The sequence below is a fragment of the Rutilus rutilus genome, assembly GCF_951802725.1.
Source record: "Rutilus rutilus genome assembly, chromosome: 10".
Classification (NCBI taxonomy): Eukaryota; Metazoa; Chordata; class Actinopteri; order Cypriniformes; family Leuciscidae; genus Rutilus; species Rutilus rutilus.
The window spans coordinates 35652576-35673507 of NC_140215.1; the positions used below are offsets into that span (position 1 = coordinate 35652576).

At 38.0% G+C, this 20932-nt stretch overlaps 1 protein-coding gene across 1 annotated transcript; it reads left to right on the forward strand.

Annotated features, from left to right (window-relative positions):
- Nucleotides 1-1036: 1036 nt before the first annotated feature.
- Nucleotides 1037-6506, forward strand: LOC311297904 (NACHT, LRR and PYD domains-containing protein 1 homolog). The gene is made up of 9 exons (XM_084420379.1): nt 1037-1279; nt 1905-1949; nt 2097-3786; nt 3907-3990; nt 4112-4204; nt 4585-4845; nt 5509-5595; nt 5918-5995; nt 6199-6506. The coding sequence occupies exons 1-8, from the start codon at nt 1081-1083 to the stop codon at nt 5991-5993; spliced, it is 2535 nt and encodes an 844-aa protein (XP_084276505.1). The 5' UTR covers nt 1037-1080; the 3' UTR covers nt 5994-5995; nt 6199-6506.
- Nucleotides 6507-20932: the final 14426 nt, after the last annotated feature.

Genomic DNA, 20932 nt, shown 5'->3' on the forward strand with positions numbered 1-20932 from the left:
CAATAATGGTCTTGATTCAATCCTGGCACTTCCAAATCCTTATATGAACATAACAGAAAATTGGATTTCTACTGATTCATGGTTCTCCTTAGAATGTAAATTTTCTTTGCAGAGAGATTAAGCTTGGTCATCAAACTCTGATGTGCAGAAAGATGCAGAGCTTCCAGAAACAAAGCAAGCATAAGTGGTCACAACTTCCTTTTTTTTGATTTCACACATACAGGAACGATAGACAATATGTAATTATTTTTTTACCATCCCAGTAAGAGCACTGGAATGGAGAGAGACCAAAAGCACTTCCCACTGTTGACTTTGTATCATCTTTATTATTCTGAATGCCCTTTTTTCTTTGATAAAAAAAAAAAAAAAAAAAGAAGGCTTGGATGTTTGAGGTGGCATTTCTTACAGATGCTTCTGTCTTACAATCATGGCTGATCACCTTCTTGGTCACATCTGAACTTTGGAAAACTCTCATCTCTGGGCAAAAAGGAAACTGGTCAGGGGTTGGAATCAGCACTGGACTCTGGTGACATATCCATTATCATGCCAATCTCTCCAGAGTTGTCATGACAGAACTATACAATATGAAATTTGACAATACTGAGTCAAAAGCAGAAGTTGACTGATACATTTATTTATCAGAGAAAATTAATCAACCTCCTATGTCTGTACCATTTTGTTTTGTGACTGTATATTCAGTAAAGGCCAAATTTGGGTTGTGCATGTTTTCTACATGCCACTTAATTTACTGTATACCAATAGTGTAATCTTTAACCATGGGTCACAAAAGCTCTCTTCAACCATCTCACATTATGTGCATTATGTTTCATTTCCTAGAGGACAACTTAAGACAGCTCTCTACAACATGTCATAGACACTTATGAAACACCATGAACCAAGACTCAGAGCGTAAGTAGTTACCGCAGTAAAAGCAGAGATAGTCATATGAAAAAAAAAAAGTCTGCATTACACTGATTAAAATGCAGGTTCTTGCTTGTGAGCAGTTATCATGTTATTATCTCTCTACCAGGTGCTCGGTTTGTGGACGCCCACTGGACGAAACTTGTCCAGAGAGTTCAGATGGTGATGCCGATAGCGGATGAGCTGCAGTCCGGTGGCATGCTGGAATATGAGCCGTACTGTAAGATCAGAGCAGCAGATACTAACCAGGATAAAATGAGAGAGTTTTATAAAGTGTTGCACTCTGGAGGAGACAAGGTTAAATCTGCCTTTTATTCTAGACTGGAAAAGCATGAGCCATCTCTGTTTAGAGACTTAGGTAAGAGCACACTAATTTTGGCTATTATACCACATGTGTCTATACAGTATGTACTGAGATATGTACTGTTAAAATATGTACTTTTACAGGCATTGCACAAATTGCAGAAGCTCTTGTAGAAACCTTAAATATTTTGTCTTAACTTTACATCTTGTAAGGTTTGTGCCACAGATGCCCTAAACTAACAGTATTGGTGATATAAATCTCACCCCACCCCCCAATCTCTCAGATAAATTAATGTGATTTTTTAAAGGTTTCTGCAGATTCTGACCTCACAGAATATTTTCATTTTTAATGTTGCATTTAAAAAAAATCTGTTCTGTGTTTTAAAAGTGTTTTATCCTTAAAATTATAAATTAATTATATACATTTAACATCATATAAAAAAAATTATATAAACACACACACACACACACATATATTTACAGTATATATATATCACCAATACTGTTAGTTTGGGGCAGCTGTGGCACAAACCTTACATTGGGTGGTGGTCTAATAAATTTCTTCAGCAATAGACAGATAGATAGAGTGATGTAAAACGTTTGAATATATGTGAAATGCCTTAATCAATATATCAATTAATATATCACTGAATGTATCAAGTGTGTCTAATGTTCTACAGGCTCCACAGGACATCACACACACTCTGAAAAAACACACTCCTCAGGTGACTGATGAATTTTATAATAATATGTTTTAAATATTGCACTCCATCGACCTTATAATTTAGTTGGTATTTGTCTGCTCTGGAATTTCTTACTGTATTAGAATCAGAAAAAAAAACTAACTCTTTGAATATTGACCTCTTCTACAGAAATCAGCCCAGTGATTCACAAATATATGAAGCGGATCTGCAGCGAGTATCAGTATGTGACTGAGTATAACTCACTGCCTGGTGAACATGTGCTGCTGTCTGAGCGCTTCACACAACCACTGATCCTTCGGAAACATAGAGATCGAATAGAGCGAGAAGAAGAGATCTGCTTCAGTGGAAAGCGCTTCCAGCAGGTCCTCAGCTCCAGGAGCAGTGGAGACTCTGTCCATCTCAGCTCTCTGTTCGACCCAGATGACCACGGGATCAGTCCTAGTTCTGTGATACTGCAGGGAAATTCTGGAAACGGGAAATCTTTCACTGTGCAAAAGATCATGATGGACTGGGCATCTGGTGACCTCAACAAAGGGCGGTTTGATATTGTCTTCCACTTAAAGTGTAAAGAAATAAATCGCATTTCTGGCGAGAAGAGTTTGGTGGAGATCTTGAGCTGCAGTTGTAGTTTATCATCACATGAGATCTCACAGATTTTACAGCAGTCGCCAGAGAAGGTGCTTGTGGTCATTGATGGATTTGATGAGCTGAAACTCACACAGGACATTAATGACACGCCAGCACACACTGATCTGCTTCAGAAAGCCCCACCTGTGGACACTCTTTGTGCCCTGCTGAGGGGTCGAATCCTGCCAGAGTCTCTCCTGCTGGTCTCCTCCAGGTCTACAGCTACGGACACACTCAGTAAACTGCTCAAAGGACCTCAGCGTTTCTCTGAGATTGTGGGATTTTCAGAAAAGGGGGTGGAGGAGTACTTCCAGAAGTTTTTTAAAAATGAGGACCATTTCAGAGAGGCTTATGCATATGTGAAGGCAAATGAAACCCTCATCACTGCCTGCTCAATCCCTGTCGTCTGCTGGATCATCTGCACAACTATCCAGGAGAGATTCAAATATGGTGCAGGTGCGACAAGCGGACTGGAAACCACCACCTCCATCTACGTGGACTTTGTGTGCACTCTTCTGAAGCATCACTGCCAGGGTTTGAGTCAGTCCGTCCCGACCCTGCTGAGGAGTCTGGGTCAGCTGGCAGAGAGAGGGATGCTGGAACAGCAAGTCCTGCTGGATGAGAAAAGTGTGAATGAAACCATTTCAGACCCTGCTGGAAATCCATTCTTGTGCAAGTTCCTGTTTAAGAGACGAATCCACCAGGAGACAATGTTCAGTTTCATGCATCTCAGCTTTCAGGAGTTCTTCACTGCTCTGTACTATGTCCTTCTGGATGAAGAAGAGCCCCTGAGGAAATTTACAAGGCCACTTTTAATGGATGGTTTCTCAAAACCACTTTTAGCAGCTGTGGTGCAATTTGCATTTGGATTGTTGAATAAGGATGTGAGACTCACACTTGAAGAACATGGTCTGTTCATTCGTCCAAAAACACAGGCTCATCTGAAAGAATGGATTTTGGAAAAGGTTAAAGATTGTTCCTTGACTTGGACAGCAGTATGTTTTGTTCTTCACTGTCTCTATGAACTTCATGAAGAAGACTTTGTGAAAGAAGCAATGGGATCCTGGAAAAAGATTAAACTACATCGTTATGTGCTCAGAAGAACAGACGTCTGTGCCCTGCTGTACTGCTCTCAGTGCTGTCAGAGCTTTGAAGAAATCTCTGAATTGTATTTGACATCGGAAGATTTGTCTATGATTTTGCCTGAACTTCACAAGTTTAAAAAAGCAAGGTAAATGTGTTGGTCTAAAATACATATTTGGTGGATGTAATTAATATCTAATCTCTAATTTGTTATTGCAAGTTAAACTTAATTAGTCTGTACAGTAATGTTCTGGATTTGATTTTGAAGCTTGGGTATAATGGATCCATCAGACTCTGATCTTGGTGAACTGATCTACGCTCTCGCGAGAGGACAGACCCTGAGCTCACAGCAGTAATGTTTTAAAATATATTTTATACATTTGATGTGTTTTATGCACACGTGCTATCATCCTTTAATGTGCTTTTGTTTAACTTTTAGTTCATGTATATATTTTCTGTGCTTTGGTTTGCAGTGTTTGTGTAGACATCTACCAAATGAAGTATGAAATAGATGGGGATTATCCTGTCAACTCACTTGATCTGTCAATCAACGAAGAGCCGTCCAGGTGAAGAACAAGTGATTTTTTAATTTATTTTCATAAAATAGTTTTTTTTCTCACGATAACCAGAAATAATGATATGATTAATGTTTTGTATAACAAATTATATCATCATCTTGTTCTCCCATTTATCTGGCATACTTGGTCTCTGCAATCTAATAAATTATAATTCTAATAGTAATAATGCAACTAAATTGGTCACCCAAAACAGTTTAAAAATAAGGTACACACTTTTATCTTTATTGAATATTGCTAATGATGCAAATATTGACCACCAATTAATCATAATTTTAAAAATATATCACGAAAAGATATTCTAAGCAAGAAATTATTGACTCATAGACACAACAACTACTTGAATCTTTTTTAAATGCTTTTTTTTATAGTATCTGCATAGAGATTTTTCTGCATCGCTATCCGGATTTGCGATCATTCAGTCTCACCTTTCCACACTCAGAGATAATCAACATCGACTGGACCAGACTTTTTCAGATAATTCACCAAAGGGATTCAGAAGCATTACTGTCATTTCTCCATTCCTTCTCTAAACTGAAAAAGATGGTAATGAGCGTGGAGTGTCTAACTGAGATGTTGTCTGCCTGGACCCTCCAGATGACCCAGAACTGCCCCAGTCTAACCGATCTCAAGTGAGTAACATCTGGAATCACCTCTGTCCTGTTTCTATGTGAATTTGTCTGTTGATAAGGGAATATTCAAAGGGAAATTCTGTCATCATTTACTCGCCCTCATGTTGTTCCAAACCCATTTTCCTCTGAGGAACACAACAGAAGTTATTTTAAAGAATGCTTGTGTAACACAGTTTCAGATCCCATGGAGTTCCATTGTTTGTTCAAAATATCTTCTTCTGTGTTCTGCAGAAGAAAGAAAGACACACAGGTTTTGAATGGCATGGCAGAGTTTAATTTATCTTAGTTAACTACCCTTTTAAAACATTAAAAGGCTATTAATGACATTAAAAATTAATGACACTGATCACACAGTCACTCAACTTGGAGGAATTGAAAACCTTAGAAACACACAATGGTTTAGTAAACAAAATATCTATTGTATTTTTTATTATTATTATATTAATTTATTATTATTATTTTATTATTTTTGTTTATTTATTTATTTTGGCAGTTTAGCTCTTGCTATGTCAGATAACCTTACAAAGCCTTACATCTGTAGTTCATGGCCTTCATCCATTTAAACTGTTATGGAATTGTTTAAATGAATAGTAATAAGCAGATGTGAAGAATGACATTATCAATCTTAATCATTTTATCTGTATAATGTGTTTCCACATCTAGGGTATATGCTGGCGTTTTACTGGAGGATGGAATCAAGATCTTGCAGAGGTCATACACAATACCAAGTTGTATGATGACATTTTCCGGGTTTGTACAGTACAGCTTACAAGCTTTAAAAAGGAGACAAAAACACCATAAAAGAACGACTTTTGAAGCATATTCCATGTTTTCTGAAGTCACATAATACCTTTTTGTAAGGAACAAATCAAAAGCTTGAGAACTGTTATTCATAAATTAAGTTTTCTTTACATCCACCCTAGATCTCGTAGTTCAATAACAATTCAATTACAACTGAAATGTTGATCTGTTTCTCACACAAATTATTGTTATAACAAAAATTAAAAGCAAATATCAGGTTTGTTAAAAGACTCTGTACTGATGCTGTGCTTTGTGCTTTCTGATTATGAAGGTTAAAAAGGCACGGCAGTCGCCAGAAGGTGTACATTCTTCTGAATGACCAGGGCTTTTCCATGGAGACTTTTTGAAAGTAAGTTAAGACTGAGATTAACACTAAGAACGCACCAATAAAAAATTTGATCTGTAATATGACACGAGCCAGTAACACAAAAGTTTTCCCATGATTCACATAATTTCACTTGAACATTGCATACTAAATGTTGTTCCTATCCTACAGGTCAGCTTGTTCATATTTCTCTGTCATGATTTATCTCTTGTTTCTCCATTTCTAAGGTCCTTGTTTCCGGGACTAGAGGAGAAAACTGCAAAAGTAGCATCTTTACCTGAAGCTGTGGAAGTGAATAAAGACACCAAACAACTCTGAACTCATTTACATGCATTGTAATCATAAAAGCTGTGTGTCGATTTGTTTGTATTGTGTTTTTCTAAGCAGCTTTACAGAGTTTTACGATGTTGATGCTTTTTCTAAATGTAATCCTTTAGAGCAGAATGTTTTTTAGAGTGCATGGTTTATTTGCATTTGAGATTTGCTTCATATAGATCATGTGACATCGATTGTATTAAATTAAATTGTATATAGTTGTTTGGGTTGTTCATTTATGCTGTGATTATAAATCTGTAAGGTTTTGTACAATTTATAACATTTTGGTGTACTAATAATCCTATTTACTAATTTATGCTGTTTATTAATGTTAACACACACACACACACACACACACACACACACACACACACAAGTCAAGTCTAGTCATCTTCATTTATATAGCGCTTTTAACAATGTAGATTGTTTCAAAGCAGCTTTACAGAGATAAGCGTATAATTTAAGGTAACAGAGATTGTTTTGGCTTTATAACGGTTCTTTAAAGGGACACTTCACCCATTTGCATTAAGCTTTGCATTGTTAGAAATCCAGTCATACTATTGAATGGTCATGCAACATTTTTTCATTTTCCCCCGAGACGAGAGAAATCTGTATTTACCTCTTTACACTTCCTCCTACAATGACGCAAAAATCGTCATTTTGCCTCATTGTAGGAGGAAGTGTAAGAGGGGGGGATTTCTGTTAAGACTACAAGCACTAGATCCACCCTTTCAAACCCGCCCATAGGGGGTTGGACCTACTGCACTAACAGACCTATCACAGATCAGTGCGAGTGTGTTTGATTTCAACGGCAGAAACCTGCAGAAAACAGGGACGAAGAAAGCTGAGTAGTAGGGGTTACCATACTCTATTTCACGGACATGTCCGGCCGTCGAGATCGACAAAAATGTCCGGGATTCAGCTTTTGCTTTCTGCGGTCGCCATCCATTGTTTACATGCACACCTTTTGTTTCAATAACTGAATTCACCCCGATTGGTGAATCTGAATGTAATGTTTACATGAATGCTAAACAAGTGATCGGTTGATTTGCGTTTTAACATTGCTAAGAAAATACCCGCACCTCCGTGAGAGATAGCCCATGAGACCGGTGCATCTCACAGGCGCGCTCATCAGTAATCACAGTAATACAGGGAGCAGGAGGCTAGCGCCGCGGGTGAAAGACGAGAGGCCGGTGGCGTGATCGGTTGAAAGACGCGAGGCCGGTACTTAGGTAAAGTTGGTTTTATATTCGCACATTCGCACTTTCACGTCTCAATAACAAGCGCAATAAAGCACATTTTTGCAAAATAAAAGCAGCTACATGATCTTTAGGACAAAGATGGTGAACTACAACACTCTCCACAATTGATCAAAACGGGCAAATATTGTTTTAATGGCATACAAAGTTGCGACTGTTCACTGAACATTCAATGTGTGTGGTAAAGAAGATTAGGGACCGTCTAAAAAGTTCTATTTTTTTTTCATTGTGTGCAAACAGACAACTACATTTTTGCAAAGTACAGATGTACCAGCAAATCTCTCTCACATTATGTGTTCTAATGCTATTGATTGTACTTTAGCAACAATAAAAAATGCATTATAATGATTGTATTTAGGAAACCTGCCTCACTTTACATAATGTACATAAATAGATTTAGAATAAAATTACATTAATTCACCAAAGGGATTTTTTTACTATCCAAAGGTTGTAGCATGTTCCTAGTGACCAGACTGACTTACTACAGGTGAAATTTTGACAAAAAGTCCCCTACTGTACCGTACAGTTGACAAATATGTTTTTTTTTTATTACTGTAATTCACCCTAAGTATTTTTTCGTGTTCCAAAGGCTGTAGTGTTTTCCTACAGACCAGACTGACTTACTACAGGTGAAATTTTGACAAAAAGTCCCTTACTGTACATACAGTTGACAAATATGTTTTTTTTTTAAATTACTGTAATTCACCCTAAGTATTTTTTCGTGTTCCAAAGGCTGTAGTGTTTTCCTACAGACCAGACTGACTTACTACAGGTGAAATTTTGACAAAAAGTCCCTTACTGTACGTACAGTTGACAAATATGTTTTTTAAAAAATTACTGTAATTCACCCTAAGTATTTTTTCGTGTTCCAAAGACTGTAGTGTTTTCCTACAGACCAGACTGACTTACTACAGGTGAAATTTTGACAAAAAGTCCCTTACTGTACATACAGTTGACAAATATGTTTTTAAAAAAATTACTGTAATTCACCCTAAGTATTTTTTCGTGTTCCAAAGGCTGTAGTGTTTTCCTACAGACCAGACTGACTTACTACAGGTGAAATTTTGACAAAAAGTCCCTTACTGTACGTACAGTTGACAAATATGTTTTTTTTTTAATTACTGTAATTCACCCTAAGTATTTTTTCGTGTTCCAAAGGCTGTAGTGTTTTCCTACAGACCAGACTGACTTACTACAGTTGAAATTTGGACAAAAAGTCCCTTACTGTACGTACAGTTGACAAATATGTTTTTAAAAAAAAATACTGTAATTCACCCTAAGTATTTTTTCGTGTTCCAAAGGCTGTAGTGCTTTCCTAGTGACCACACTGACTTACTACAGGTGAAATTTTGACAATACCTCCCTTAGTGTACAATTATCAAATATGTTTATGTAATGAGCATATTATTACATATGTTTATTACATATGTTTATGAAATAAACTGTAAATCACCTATAGTGTTTTTTTATATATATCCCAAAGGTTGTAGTACTTTCCTACAGACCAGACTGACTTACTACAGGTGAAATTTTGACAAAAAGTCCCTTACTGTACGTACAGTTGACAAATATGTTTTTTTTTTAATTACTGTAATTCACTCTAAGTATTTTTTCGTGTTCCAAATGCTGTAGTGTTTTCCTACAGACCAGACTGACTTACTACAGGTGAAATCTGGACAAAAAGTCCCTTACTGTACGTACAGTTGACAAATATGTTTTTGAAAAAATTACTGTAATTCACCCTAAGTATTTTTTCGTGTTCCAAAGGCTGTAGTGTTTTCCTACAGACCAGACTGACTTACTACAGGTGAAATTTTTACAAAAAGTCCCTTACTGTACGTACAGTTGACAAATATGTTTTTTTTAAATTACTGTAATACACCCTAAGTATTTTTTCATGTTCCAAAGGCTGTAGTGTTTTCCTACAGACCAGACTGACTTACTACAGGTGAAATTTGGACAAAAAATCCCTTACTGTACGTACAGTTGACAAATGTTTCTTATTTTTTATTACTGTAATTCACCCTAAGTATTTTTTCGTGTTCCAAAGGGTGTAGTGCTTTCCTAGTGACCACACTGACTTACTACAGGTGAAATTTTGACAATACCTCCCTTAGTGTACAATTATCAAATATGTTTATGTAATGAGAATATTATTACATATGTTTATTACATATGTTTATGAAATAAACTGTAAATCACCTATAGTGTTTTTTTATATATCCCAAAGGTTGTATTACTTTCCTACAGACCAGACTGACTTACTACAGGTGCAATTTTGACTATAACTCCCTTACTGTACGTACAATTATCAAATAAGTTTATGAAAAAAATACTGTTATTCACCTAAAGTATTTGTTCATGTTCCAAAGGCTGTAGTGCTTTCCTAATGACCAGACTGACTTTCTACAGGTGGAATTTTGACAATATCTCCTTTACTGTACATACAATAATCAAATATGTTTATAAAAAAAATGACTGTAATTCACCTAAAGTATTTTTTCATGTTCCAAAGGCTGTAGTGCTTTCCTAGTGACCCGACTGAGTTACTACACGTGAAATTTTGACAATATCTCCCTTACTGTACGTACTATTGTCAATTATGTTTATAAAAAAAATGACTGTAATTCACCTAAAGTATTTTTTCATGTTCCAAAGGCTGTAGTGCTTTCCTAGTGACCCGACTGAGTTACTACACGTGAAATTTGGACAATACCTCCCTTACTGTACGTACAATAATCAAATATGTTTATGAAAAAAATACTGTTATTCCCCTAAAGTATTTTTTCCTGTTCCAAAGGCTGTAGTGCTTTCCTAGTGACCACACTGACTTACTACAAGTGAAATTTTGACAATATATCCCTTACTGTACGTACTATTGTCAATTATGTTTATGAAAAAAATACTGTAATTCCCCTAAAGTATTCTTTTCATGTTTCAAAGGATGTAGTACTTTCCTAGTGACCTGACTGACTTACTACAGGTGAAATTTTGACTATAACTCCCTTACTGTATATTCTATTATCAAATAGGTTAATGGAAAATTTACTGTAATTGACCGTAACTATTTTTCCGCGTTCCAAAGGGTGTAGTACTTTCCTAGTGACCTGACTGACTTACTACAGGTGAAATTTTGACAATAACTCCCTTACTGTATATACTATTATCAAATATGTTTATGAAAAATTAACTGTAATTGACCGTAACTATTTTTCCGCGTTCCAAAGGGTGTAGTACTTTCCTAGTGACCTGACTGATTTACTACAAGTGAAATTTTGACAATACCTCCTTTACTGTACAATTATCATTATTACATGTGTTTATTACATATGTTCATGTAATAAACTGTAATTCACCTATAGTGTTTTTTATATACATATTCCAAAGATTGTAGTGCTTTCCTAGTGACCACACTGACTTACTACAGGTGAAATTTTGACAATACCTAATAATACTGTTTTACATAATAATATATATAATAACTGTAATTCACTAAAAGGGGTTTTGTTTGTTTAAGGTTGTAGTACATTAATAGGGGCTACATTATTATTAACAGTAGTGACTGAACCTGTACGCATTGGTGCAGCAAATCTGACAGATAATGAACAGCTCAAGATACGGTACAGTGCACTGTTTTATTTCTATTATCTTGCTAATTGTTCCACTGAGATTATACATAAAAGTTGTAATTAATATTTCAATATCACCTCTTCAAAATTTTGCTGTTGTTGATCCTCTCTTGGTTTAAGTTGTTCTTATATTATCATAAACCCTTTAACTGATTGTTTTGTCAAGTACTTTTTACTTTACTATATTTTCTTTTAGTGAAGTGACGTAAAAGTTTAAGTAAAACAAATGTGTGTGTTTGAATAATTTTTTTTTCAAATGTTTCCAGTCAGGACTACTTTGGGTAAACAAAAATATTTAAGCAATTGAACATGTTATTTAATATTTATTCATTGCATTATGTAATTGGTTAACACACATAACTATAACTGTTAGTGGTTTGTTACATAATTAATCCTTGTCATGTTTACCAACGTAAACAGTGCCAAAGATGGTACCCAATGTATGCTGCATTGGACTATCACCAGACAAGCTACCTGAAAAGATGCCCAATGGTTGTGCTCACTGTGTACCTTAAACAGTGGAACATCATTAAAGAATATCTGCTGAAACTTCTGCTTTATTGTCCTTGTTGAAATATGGATTACCACTGTATATCTGTATTTTGGGACTTACAGTTAAAGACCCAAGGACCAGATATGATTTATTAAGACCAGGAGTTAGAAGTGCATTCAATTTAAGACAAGAGTCAGAATTATAATAAATTAAAGGAAATTTTACTGAATAGTCTAGATGGGATGTACCCAAAAAGTGAAAGTGAGGAGCATTTATGGGTACAAGTCGGGAACCGGCCTACCTTACATATTTCAAGGGTGCTGAGTCCAAAAGAACTGGTTCCCAAGCAAAATTTTGAGTTTTTGACCTTCTAATTTGCATATCAAAATGGCCGCCAAATTGCCTATCTTGCTCAGTTGTTGGACCATTTTCCCCTAGTTTTTTTCTAAGTAGGCAATCAAGATGAGGAAATTAAGTTTCTAGATCGATAGTCAAGGGTCAGAGCAAAGATATAATGGAGGCTCACTGCCTTTTTTATGTATATATTTATGCAAAATACCAACTTTTAAGGTGAAATTAAGCATTATTTGTGTCATTTTTTTAAGGCCGACATACATATTCAATCAATATCACTCTTAAATGTTCCCAGTGTATATATGATATGTGATGTATTCCATATTACATAATAACTAAGAAAAACACCATTGCAAGTTGTCTGAGATTTCATTTTTTATGCAAATTAAGGCGAGACACTACAGGTGAATAGGGTAACATTTTTAACTAGCAGATATCACCATGAAACTTTCACAGTTGATTTTAAGATTAAGATGAGAAAAAAAATGTATCACAAGTTTTCTGTAATTTAATGTTTAAATATGCAAATTAGGCAATATCTAATCAAATGTGCACTAATTTGCATATATTTAAAACAACGAAATCTGAGTATTGGATAAAGCCAGGTTAAAAATGATTTTTTCATTGTGTTCACATATTAGATGGGAAAAAAATTACAGAGGGATTTATGGATATCTACTTTTGTTATCCTGTAAATCAGAAAATACTGTCAATAGCCTTAAAAAAATTATTTTCGCCATGTTTTTTGGAATAAAATGTTATATAAATCAGGCTAGGAATGATATATTTACAAATCCCTCTTTAAATGTCTTCATAATATAACTAGGTACAAGACTGGAAAGTTTGGTGTATAGGTGCTACTGAAGTGGAGCGTCATCCATGTGGTTTCCTTAGTCTGCTTCCGAAGCCTTCACCGGCCCCAAGCAGGAGGACGGCACCGCCCGTCTCCGCCCCTTAGCCGGCCAAAACGCCAGGCTAAGCAGCACTCCTGAGATGGGCAGCTTGGAGTTAGGGCTCAGTTCTTCTCAGGAGCTGGTAGCAGGACCTCTCCTTCCCCCGGTGGAGGGCCGGGGGAGAATCTTTTTTCTAAGAACTGATGCCCCTTCCTCCGAGTCCCAAGAGGCCATGGATGGCAGTGTGCGACGCTCTGCTTCGCCACTCTTGTCCCCCTCTGTCGCCAGACCTCTGTCAGAGCAGGCCCCCCGTGGAACACTGGTCCTTCCCTGGCCTCCTCTGTCAGGATGCGGCAATGACCGTGCCCCCACACCGGGTCGCTACGCCGCCCACGTCCGGACCGTTCATTCCACTTTGCTGCCCTACCGAGGGTACGTCTGTGGTTCCCATGACCCCGCTGGTTCAGTTCTTGGGAGCCTGGCTAGAGCTTCCCAACCTGTCCCGCTGGGTTGAGAGAACCACCAGGCTCGGCTATGCGATTCAGTTCTCACAATCTCCTCCCCGCCTCCGGGGAGTCCGTTACACTATGGTGGGTGGCAATGCCCCTGTCATGCGTACGGAGGTCGCTACCTTACTGGCGAAAGGTGCAGTCGAGATTGTCCCTCCAGCCGAAATGAAGTCCGGGTTCTACAGCCCTTACTTCATTGTACCTCCGTTCAAGATGCTCACGTGCTTTCATGGCTTCAGCCTCTCCCTGGAGAATGGAGACTCCATCCAAAGACAGTTCAGCTGATTTGGGATCAGTTCGGGGACGCACAGGTAGACCTGTTTGCCTCCCACGACTCGTCCCATTGCGACCTGTTTTACTCCCTGACCAAGGGCACGCTCGGCACGGACACACTGGTGTACAGCTGGCCGCGGGGCCTTTGCAAGTATGCATTTCCCCCAGTGAGCCTTCTTGCACAGAACCTGTGCAAGCTCAGGGAGGACAGGAAGAAGGTAATTTTGGTTGCCCCTCATTGACACAACCGGACCTGGTTCTCCAAACTAGTCCTCCTCGCGACAGCACCTCCTTGGCCAATCCCTCTGAGGAACGACCTGCTTTCTCAGGGACGGTGCACCCTATGGTACCCTCATCCCGATCTTTGGAACCTTCACGTGTGGCTCCTGGACGGGATGAGGCAGGTTTGAGTACCCAACCTTATTAGAAATAATAAAATAAATGAAATAATAATAATAAATAATAATAAATTAATATAATAATTATAAAAAAATACAATAGTTTCTTTGTTTACTAAACCATTTTGTGTTTCTAAGGTTTTCAGTTCCTCAAAGGTGTGTGTGATCAGTGTTTTTCCTTTTTGGATGGACTATCCCTTTGAATATTAGATACTCAGTTCTCATCAACAGACAAATTCACATAGAAACAGGACAGAGGTGATTCCAGATGTTTCTCACGTGAGTTCGGTTAGACTGGGGCAGTTCTGGGTCATCTGGAGGGTCCAGACAGACAACATCTTAGTTAGACACCTCACTTTAATTTCCATTTTGTTCAGGTTAGAGAAGGAATGGAGAAATGACAGTAATGCTTCTGAATCCCTTTGGTGAATTATCTGAAAAAGTCTGATCCAGTCGATGTTGATTATCTCTGAGTGTGGAAAGATGAGACTGAATGATCGCAAATCCGGATGGTGATGCAGACGAATCTCTATGTAGATACTATAAAAAAAGAATTAAAAAAAGATTCAGGTTGTTGTTGTGTCTATAAGTCAATAATTTCTTGCTTAGAATATCTTTTTGTGATAAAAAAAAAAAAAAAAAAGGATTAATTGGTGGTTTGTTGGCCACCAGCCAATATTTGCATCATTAGCAATAGTCAAAAAAGATAAAAGTGTGTACCTTATTTTTTTTAACTGGTTTGGGTGACCAATTTAGTTGCATTATTACAATTAGAATTATATATTAGATTGCGGAGACTAAGTATGCCAGATAAACGGGAGAACAATTATAGCCAGAAAGTTTGAAAACGTTTTACAATGTTCTAGCACGGTTTAACATGATTTACAATGTTTCTAGTGTTAGGGAATAATAGCTTAAAGACCCAGGACCAGATATGATGAAAGAAGACCAGGAGTCGTGAGGTTCAATCAAATAAGTACAAATTTACTGAAGAATAGTTTCATCGGTAGATCCAGGCGTCAAAGTCTCACGGGGTCGCAGGCCAGAGACTCTACTGTACACAAAATCTCACACCAGTTATACCATTTCCGAAGGCATGATTGACATCAGTACATACATGTTGGCTACTTCTCATTGGCAAAAGAACAAAGTTAAAATTCTACACTTATGTATAGATAGGAGAGTAAGTCGACATTGTCATCCGAGTCCAAGATGGTCCTGTGATGACCTTGGAGGTCGTAGAAAGGCGTCTTGGGGTCAGCTGTTGCATATCACAAGACCTGCACAGAGCAAACTACAAACTATTGCCACTGCATCCTCTTCGTCCGCCATGATTGTTTACTCTGAAGTCACGTTTGATCTCGAGGTATTTTGCGAGATTTCCCGTCTGACCTGGGAATGCTCGAGAGTCAAATCGGGTTGTGTGTGATGTGTTGATTTTGCCGTGTGGCTGTGCATCACACACTGTACGACCAAAACTGTTAGACCCGTGATTTTTTTATCCCCGTGTGTGGGGTCTCTCAGGTTTGGAAAATCGGCCGACAATTTTAAAATCGTCCCGTGTGAACCAGGCTTAACTACAAATGACATCTTCAACAGTGTAATTAGATTAATGTCTACTTATTACTAATTACTAAATCCCATATCAACCTCAACCATTTCAACAATACAAGGAGGGACAAGAAACTGCACTTTTAATGCTTTCAAATAAACAATATACAATTGCATGAATTATTCTTGAATTGACCAAAGTGTTACATAAAAAATATACCTTTTAAAAATGTATGTTAAATATACAGAATTGTTCTATAGTCTAATGCAGCGGTTCCCAAACTTTTTTTCCGGCGCACCCCCTACTATGTCCCAACCGGGTTGGCGCACCCCCAATCCCCATTTCAAAAAAATAACGCAACAAAGCTTTGTTTACTTTTATCGCCATATAAAGACTCATGTTTAATCATGCGCAAATAACCAGAACACGCATGACAATAACAGCATCAACAAAGTTTCAATATAATGCAACAAAGCTATGCACAAGCTTCCACTTTTAAGAGGACCAGTGACAGACACAGGCTCAGTAACAGAAAGCACGGTTATTTTCAGCAGCGTAATTTAGTTTTATTTAAAGGAGTCATAATGTTGTTTTAACTTTGGTACCCAATGCTCTATTATAGTCTTTCAGGCACTTCTAAAAAAGAAAAGTGGAAAAAAAATCAACACAGAGCCCCTCAGACCCTTATTTCTAAAGGCATTATTGTCTCGCGAGATCTGATGCGATGTTTTGGCTGTCGTGGACGGTCATTATAATAATGCAAATGAGGGGCGCGTTGATTGGTTGCAGGAAGGAGGGGGGTTGAGCATCATTACAAACTGACATGGCGCAAGTTGTCAATGAACCTGACCCGGCCGCGACATATGGGATTCAACCGTACATGTTTGAGCCGGACTCTGAACCAGAGCTGGAAAGGGAAGCTGTAGAGTTGTTGGATGCACGTCTACATCAAGATGTCTCTGAATGGTAAAGACAATCATTTTGACTGAGACATACATTAACATCAGTTCGAGCAAAAACGTGTGTTGCTATTTTCTCCCACATAAATTTACCTTTTATTTAATGTAGATTACATTAACGGAGATGTAGTTTTTTTTTTTTAATCAGCTTACAGTGGTTTTGAGATTTTTACTATCATGTGGTGTTTTTGCCTTGTTTCACGTTGTGGTTATTTAGACATTCAATATGTTTCTTCTTTAGACATGCAACGTGATGTTATACTTGCATTTAAACAGTTTTAGCCACTGAGCATGGACTCCTGTACCGTCACTACTGTAGCTGCTAGTGTAAAACAAAGTGGAAAGATGTGGCTAGCATTCGTAGAGTCCATTCCCCGTGTTTACCTCGAAGGTAACGTTACATACAATAGCCGCATTAGCAGTTAGCTGCTATTTGTTAACCACAGTAGAGCAATAAAAACACAGTCTTACCTTTTCAATTTCTGGCAAGTCCCTGATGGTTGGGATGGCACCTTTTCCCAAACGGAGCTTCGAGGCCAAGTTCGCCTGATATTGCCCCAAATTTGTAAATGATTCCGGTGTAAAATGTTTAGCACACACACCGAACGATACGCCACTTGAAAGAGTTGTTGGGACAGCGTCATTAAAAATGAATTTCCTCCACTGTTCCCTGATAGTTTCGTCCGTTTTTGGTAGATAAAACACATTTGCATGTTGTTTGTGGCAGTCACCCACAGAGCATCTCAGGTGTGCACTCGATTTCTCCATCTTTCTCGAGTCAACTAAACTGAATCAGAGGGGGAGAGGGGGAGAGGGGCGGGCTTCCCGCGGCATAGGTTTGCGGTGTCCATATTTGGTATATCCTCCCCCGTCTTGACGTCAAGAGGGGGAATAAATCAAAATCTCGTTTTTTCGTGCGCGTGCACGTGGCCTATTTTACAAACCCTGAGGTAAACAAACGCTTCACTTTTAAATATCGGCTTCCCGGCCAGTGTACAATCATTATGCAATCATAACATACATTGATTCTCGTGGAAAAGTGAAATTTCTACATTATGACTCCTTTAAAAACGAAATATTTTTATGAGGCGCCGTCTAGGGCTTAAATCAAACTTCATTCACGCACACATATGAAACACGCTTGCATACACATATACTAAGTAGTCACACATGTATATCAACTCTCCACGCACATACTCATATGAGACGCGAGCACACACACACACACACAAACTCGCGCACATACTCTATGAGACGCGAGCACACACACACACAAACTCGCGCACATACTGCGCTCCTCTCCTCCGCTTGGCACTGGCAAACGCGTCCTCCAGCTGCAGACGTCGGCATCGCGCGTTCATGTGTTTTGGGGGCGTGGCAAGGAAGTAGCTGTGTTTATTGCAGTCCTGAGAGGACTACAGACACTCGATTTTTATACTCTCTTTTTCAGAGTACTTAAATTTTAATTATGTATTGATATATAAAGAAAGTTTAAACAAATTTGGATTTTTTTTTTTTTTTTTTTTGAAAATTCCTGCCTACCCTACCTTTAAACGAACCTAGTCATATCCCGCGTTACGCCGGTTTCACACCGCAAGCGTCAGCGGCGCGTGAGCAGCGCGTATTTTTTTCGGCGTCCATGTTATTCAATAGCCGTTTCTCAATATGCGAACTTGTCTGTAGCCTACTTGTGTTCTTGTGGACTTGTGAAACGTCATCAGTCGCTGCCCTAGTACTGTTCCAATTCAAAGTTCACATCTAGCCAAGTCCAGTTCGAATCCCCGGATGTGTTCTTGATCCGCCCCTTTTACCGAGGATGCATCGAGAGGTGACTTGTGCGAACTCGAGACAGCCAGGTATCCCAGAATGCATCGCACACCAACCAGCAAGCGTCAATAGCAGAGGAGAAACCCCGTGTAATTTAAAAATACTGCTATAATTGTGTCATGAAATGTAGTTTTAAGAGTATTTCAGGCGAGAATGTAGTTGTTTAAAGCTCAAATCTTTGGTTTATTTATAAAGATAGCACCTATTTGAAAATTTGATCTGACGTTTTCGGAGTTGTGAGAACCAGGCAATCGGACGCGCGGCGCTCGTACCCCGCCGAGAACAATCTTTCCTCGGCTACTGCTGCTGACTTGCCGCTGGCTCGGATGTCTCTAGTCTAGTGGTTTAACATGAGATATAAATCGTCTTCTGTATATCCAACAGGCGATTTATTTATTTTATTTGTCTCATTAATGTATAATTTGTTCCCTGGCAAAACGTTTTAGCTGAGGGCAAAGTGAAGTTTCATATTTAACGTTAGTCTATTTAACTTTAACGATGTAGCCTAGAGAGCTGACTTATGTTTGACTGAATCGTTTGCTTTATTATTGTATAGCTTCTTATACCTTTTAGGCTACTTATACTTTTAGAATGGCTATTATTGATCATTAAAACTGACATTTAACAAAAAAAAAGGTTATGCCATTTTATTTTATATATTTAAAACATAAAATATTTTATTATAGCCTACATTCTCTTCACTGTATATACATATGACACAACCCTGTCTCTTTTTGCTAAATGTTCGTTTTAATGATCAATATTATAATGTTTTTATTCATCATATTTTTAAAATGAAAACAAAGAGTCAGGGTTGTGCTTTATATTTCGTGTTGTTGTAAATATGCAGTTAAGATAATCAATTGCGTTGTCTGAACCACATTTGTGTGGCCATTATGTTAAAGTTTTATTTAAATGAAAATGAAAAGAGGCAAAGGTGGTTTATAACATATTTTGTATAGCCTATAAAGAGATAACCGGAGTAGCCAGAGCGAGCTGCATGAGTGACACTATCAAGTAGGCTACGCTGCTGTTCCATTTCAGAATTATCGGACTTGTGTCCTCCCGTCCTCGGGAGTTCGTTCTCCTGAGTCGAACTTGTCAGTCCGAACTACCAAGGACTCAAGTCCGAACTTTGCGTACTTGGTATTGAGAAACGGCTAATGAGTGCATTCACACCGCACGCAGAAGCGGCGCGGCAGCGCGTAGCAGGAGCAGAGCAGGAACAGCAGTGCCGCGATAGTTTCGGCGCCCAGTCTATTTTTAACGCGCCGCTTACGCTGAATTAAAGTGACAATGCATTGATCATGGCCAAAATAGACCGCAGTTTTACCCCAAAAGCGCATTGATGATATCTATTGTGTTTTAAACAGTCAATCAAATGACCAAAAACTATTTAAAAAGAAAACAAATGTCCAAAAACAAACTTGTTGCCCGAACAATAAAAACAAAGATGAACCAAAAGTTATATAAATGAAATTATTAATAAAATAAGCTTCTTGACAAGTATTTTCTCTTAAATGTATTTGAAAACGAAATAAAGCAATGCCAACTCATCCATTATAGAGTAGCCTACTCTGTCTGTACAAAACCCGCAGTTCAGGCGCGCATAAAACGCTGCCAGTGTGAAAGCAAAACGCGCGTGTCCTGCTCCTGCTCACCATATGCACTGCTCCTGCGCTGCTTACGCTCTGCTAATGCATGCAGTGTGAAACCGGCGTTACTCAAATTCATACTGGAAGCTTAACTCCTCTCTGCTTGAAGATAAGGTATTAGTTGAAGCTATTAACAACAAAATTAATTTTTACTTTAAGAAAGCACAAATGGAAAGCAAATTCAGCACTAACTGGGAACTTCTCAAATTTGAAATTCAAACAACATTTAGAAAGGCTGGTGCTAAAAAGGCAAAAGTGAGGAAATCATTTGAAGCTGACATAATCAAGGAAATTATTAATTTATCTAATATTCCTTATGAGAACTTAACTGAGAATCAAAAAGTTAATATGACGGATCTTCAACATAAGCTAGATAACTTGTATATGCAAAAAGCAAAAGGTGCCTTTGTTCGCTCTAGAAGAAGATGGCTTGAGGAAGGGGAAAAGAATACTGCCTATTTTTTTAAGCTAGAAAAGCAACACTCTCAATACAATTCTATTAACAAACTAGCTTCAAATGAAGTTATATTAACAAGCCACAATGACATCTCCCATGTATGAGTTTTATGAAAGCTTATATCGGTCAAAATTTTCTCAATCGAATCTGGATAACTTCTTTGACTCACTGAACTTAAGTAGTGTAACTACTATTTCGGAAGTCGATAAATCATTGTGTGAATCTCCTATCCAGCTTAAAGATATTGTGGAGGCTATTGACCGGTTAAAGCTAAATAAATCCCCTGGCAATGATGGTTTAACTGCTGAGTTTAAGAAATTTGCAAAAGCCATCATCCCTTTCCTACATAATGTCTACACAGAATGTCTCCACAATGGAGCTCTCCCCC

Excerpts from the sequence above, each read along its gene's own strand:
- LOC311297904 (XM_084420379.1), top strand. The coding sequence starts at position 1,081 with ATGGTGATGCCGATAGCGGATGAGCTGCAGTCCGGTGGCATGCTGGAA. Across the intron at positions 3,991-4,111 it reads CAGACCCTGAGCTCACAGCA|TGTTTGTGTAGACATCTACC; the intron begins GTAATGTTTTAA and ends TTTGGTTTGCAG. Across the intron at positions 4,205-4,584 it reads ATCAACGAAGAGCCGTCCAG|TATCTGCATAGAGATTTTTC; the intron begins GTGAAGAACAAG and ends TTTTTTTTATAG.